At 46.3% G+C, this 4,233-nt stretch overlaps 1 protein-coding gene across 2 annotated transcripts in view; it reads right to left on the reverse strand.

Moving 5' to 3' along the window:
- Positions 1 to 2,410: 2,410 nt before the first annotated feature.
- Positions 2,411 to 4,233, reverse strand: part of LOC141139975 (uncharacterized) — a 2,493-nt gene continuing 670 nt past the window's right edge. Inside the window, exons 2-3 of one of the 2 annotated variants that reach the window (XM_073626648.1) lie at positions 3,940 to 4,101; positions 2,411 to 3,903 (exon numbers count right to left, since the gene is read on the reverse strand). In XM_073626648.1, the coding sequence (XP_073482749.1) occupies positions 3,460 to 3,903; positions 3,940 to 4,101 (606 nt within the window). In that variant the 3' untranslated portion in view covers positions 2,411 to 3,459. Of the gene's footprint in view, positions 4,102 to 4,233 lie in introns of both variants that reach the window. The other variant, XM_073626647.1, reaches the window with a different exon arrangement.

Here is a 4,233-nt window from a genome sequence, read left to right on the forward strand (position 1 = left end):
AATGGCATGGGCTGCTTCCCTGGATCCAGTAGGCTTGCAACCAGAGCGGAAGCTTCCTTAGGGCTGAAAGTTATGTACATCAGGGGAGCCCCTCGTGCTGCAGTTATTCCCCCGGGTGCTGGCCTGATGGAAGGTTGCGGCCTGATGGGAGGTTGGAGGTTGTACTGGCCCCCCCTCCAGGTGGCGCGGGCCCAAAACCTTGGTGAGGAAATCTCGTGGGAGCATCGAGGTACAGACCAAGTCCCTGGAGCCAGTGTGAAGGGGGGTGTGAGGTCTGTGGAGAGTATCATGATGGGAACTGTAATGGCTCAACTGAATCGTTGAACAGGGAATTTGCCGCACCCCCAGTTTGTGAGTCATATTGTTGGAACGTGACATTTTGTCTCGGTGGAGCTGTATTTTGGGTCAGTGGAACTGTGGTTGCACTGGTGTCTATGTTGGCCATACCACCGGACACTACGATGTTTCGTGCGTGGGGGTTGTTATTGCCCTGATTACTCTGGTCAGGGCTATGGTGAGAGGGACCGGTCTGAGTCTCTTAGCGTGCTGAAGAGTGGGCATCGGCACGATCTGTTGGTGCATGATTTGTCTCGTCAGTGGGATTTGTCTGGTCTCGTGAGAGGCCTGGTGAATTAGAGGTCACAGAGTGGGCGGTAGAGTGAGGGGAGTTCTCTGAACCATCTTGGGAACCTGTCATCATCAATGGAGTGGGTTGGGCAGAGATGGGGATGAGTTGGGCCCTGTAATATGTTCCGGAGGATTGGTCTATTACCGGGTATATGTGTGTGGGTTCTGGCGAAGGCGGTGGTGCAAGTGGTTCGGGTGAGTCAGGTGTGTCACGGTGGTGGAAATTGAGTGAGGGGTACAAAGACAAATGTGCCTTGTTTACCGTTAAACATGGCGGGGGAGGTGTCCCCTGTTGATCTATTTCTTGCTGCGTAGGGGCAGTTGTGGGAGGTGCTAGCTATGGCAGAGGGGCGGTAGAGGAAGGGCGGTACTTATTTCCTAAAGACCAGGCGCCATCATAGGGCGGTGGCTGTCTACTTGACTTCCTCTTTTCTGGTTTCTTGTACACGTACACAATACAACCATTTTGATTTGTTTCTTGTTCAATCCAGCCTTCCTCATGAATTGCTTTTGCAACCTTAAACCAGGAGTCTGCTGCGTGCAGTAGGCCGTGGTCTGACAGCAAACCCCTTTTTCTCTTTAAGAGTGTGCGCCATTCATCTACTTGTAATCTCCCACCCAAATGCATATCAATCCCATACACTTTTGCTAATTTCTTTCCTCTTTTCACAGCATCCTCTCCCTCCTGTTCTAATACCAAATCACAGGCCAAACTGCCCTCTGCGGGCTTAGCCAACTTGTTTCCCATGTCACAGTTCTTAGTATATGAACAGACGATGAGACACAGGAGAAAGGAGAGAGAGAGACAGAGAAAAAGAGAACTGAATAGAAATAAGCAGTAGTGATGTGGAGATGAGGAACTAAGAAGATCTCCAATAAGACACTGGAGAGAGAGAGAGAAAAAGAGAACTGAATAGAAATACACAGTAGTGATGTGGAGATGAGGAACTGAGAAGATCTCCAATAAAACACTTAATGAGCAGACATGAAACACCAGCAGTTGATAATTAACGAACCACTTTAAACATCATCTACACGTCCCACACGAAACCCAAATTCCTCACTCTAGCTTTCTCTGTCTCTTCGTACTCTTCTGGCTGCTAAGGTTGTAAGGGGCACCTTTTGGTTTCCTGTCCTCTTATTCTAGCCTCAGCCTCAATAAGTTCCAATGACTTGCCAACTGAAAATTTCACTGGATAATGTACATTCAATCTGAATACCATCAATTGCGGGGCCTCCGGCATCAGAGGTTTGTAACCAAGAATGGATCTCTTATAACCTGGTTCTACTTTTTTGACCAGACCCCAAGTCTCCTTATTAATGCCAAATAACAGTCCACAGACACACCTAGGACATGACATTACCAACAACAATTAATGCGACGACCGTAATGAAATTTGGGATTGCTCAGATCCTCAAGGGATCCCCACGCCACCGCTGGGCGTATATGACGCCCCCTCCTGGTCTTCTCATACTTCTCAGTACAATTTATTTATTTTCCCCCAGGAGGAGTTTGACCACGTCACTAATCTCCGTTTGTGATTATATAATCAATCCCTTTTTCTCAACAGCCGTCACAAGACAGACTCCAACAAAACAAAACACTCCAAATACAGGCGGGTCAGAAACAATTGCAGGTTCGTACTATATAGTATATGAATAGGCTGGAGACAAGATATATACCTGTCTTTGTGGACCGCGGGAAGCCGATGCGGAGACAGAAATTAACCAAATACGGATGCGGATCAAACAGCAGACAAATTATTAAGGAAAACGTCTTATGCCGCGTACACACGGTCGGACTTTTCGTCTACAAAAGTCCAACGGACGCTGACGGACTAAAGGTGGCTGGTAATCCGATCGTGTGTGGGCTTCTCCGGACTTTCAACGGACTTTTTTAGCCTCAAATCCGACGGACTTTAGATTTGAAGCATGCTTCAAATCTTTACGTCGTAAGTACGACGGACCCCGAAGTCCGCTCGTCTGTATGCTAGTCCGACGGACAAAAAAACGACGCATGCTCATAAGCAAAAACTAAACGGAAGCACTCGGTCTAGTAAAACTAGTGTTCGTATTGTAGGTAGCACATTCATCACGCTGCAAAATCTGTGATCGTTCAATGCAGCGCATTTTATTTCTTCTTTACGAAGGCTCTAAAGAACGAAGGTGTTTTGCTGTTCATAATCAGAGTTCTCCCAAACTGATTTCTGGATTCTTTTTCTCTTTGATCTCATGAATGATATAGTATGCCTTTTTAAAACAATGTTTCCATACTAATAATACTTTTTCCCCTTTTTATTTTTTATTTTTTATTTTTTTTATTTTTTTTAGGTTTGTAAAGTTAACACAAAGAACCCATTATTATTTTTTTTTTTTTTTATAGTGTTTATTTTTTAGTTTTTAGATAAAGTTAACCCAAAGCACCGTTTTTGGTTACGTAATTTTTTGGATTTTCAAGACTTACCACTTGAACATTATTAACATTAGTAATGTATTTTTGGTGTGTTTTTTTTCAAACTCAATGAGATTGTTGTCCCTTGTTAATTTAACATTGTGTGTAAAATCAATGATTTCAAAGAAAACACATAAAGTCTTTTGCTAAACTCAAAAAATATCCATTTATTCATGGTCAAAATAAAATAAAGAGGAAGTCAACGCTGGAAAAAGTCGGTGTACCAGAAAATTGGGATCTTGAGGAGTCCATATAAGAGGGAGCACAATCTGGTCCAAGAATCCCAGAGATCAACAGCACCAGCAGATGATCTAGATGTCCCCAGACTGTGGTCCTACAACAGCCTGCGTCTTCTGTCAGACCAGACTGAACCCAGGTCATCATTTTCTTCTCTTCCCTGCAGCCTTTCCTCCACGCTGCCCTGCAGCCTTCCCTGTAGCCTTCTTTTGAGGCTGTGGCTCTGGTGTTTCAGTTGTGGCAGGAGGAGGAGGAGGAGGAGGAGGAGGAGGAGGAGGAGGAGGAGGGGGGGCTGCCTCATGTAGTTGGGTGTTTTGTGTTAGCGTGCCCTGCAGCCCCTTATGGATTGTTTCCCCAAATAGGCGCTCACAAATGAGGCGCTGCTCCCAATCCATCTGAAGAAGCCTGCTGGCTAAGTAGCAGCCATAGGATTCTTCCGCTTCGGGGGGGCTTTTTAAAAAACGGGTGGCCTCTTGCATGAGGCGCAGGGATGCGTCCTGTGTGACCATCCCCTTCCTGGCCCTTTTTTTGGGAAGGTGGAGGGGAGGCACTTGGGATTCGGTCAGGCTTCTACTGGGCCCAGCCACCTCGCTTGGCCCAGCCACCTCACTGGGAGCAGCCACCTCACTGGGAGCAGCCACCTCACTGGGAGCAGCCACCTCCTGCCTGACACTGGGCCCAGCCTCCTCCAGGATGATGGTGAATCCGGCCTCCTCCAGGCTGTCCATGGGCCTGGTCTCCTCCTGCCTTCCACTTTCCCCACATTCCTCCTGGATGGACTCATCCTGTGTATAAAAAAAGGACAATAGTTTGAGTATATTTTTTTGGCTTCATCAATGACACACAGTTTGCTTCTCATGAATAGCAAATTCAATGTGAATACTTCTCTTTAATAAAAGAGTCTAATCAGACACCAT

The sequence above is a fragment of the Aquarana catesbeiana genome, linkage group LG04 (assembly GCF_042186555.1).
Source record: "Aquarana catesbeiana isolate 2022-GZ linkage group LG04, ASM4218655v1, whole genome shotgun sequence".
Lineage (NCBI taxonomy): Eukaryota > Metazoa > Chordata > Amphibia > Anura > Ranidae > Aquarana > Aquarana catesbeiana.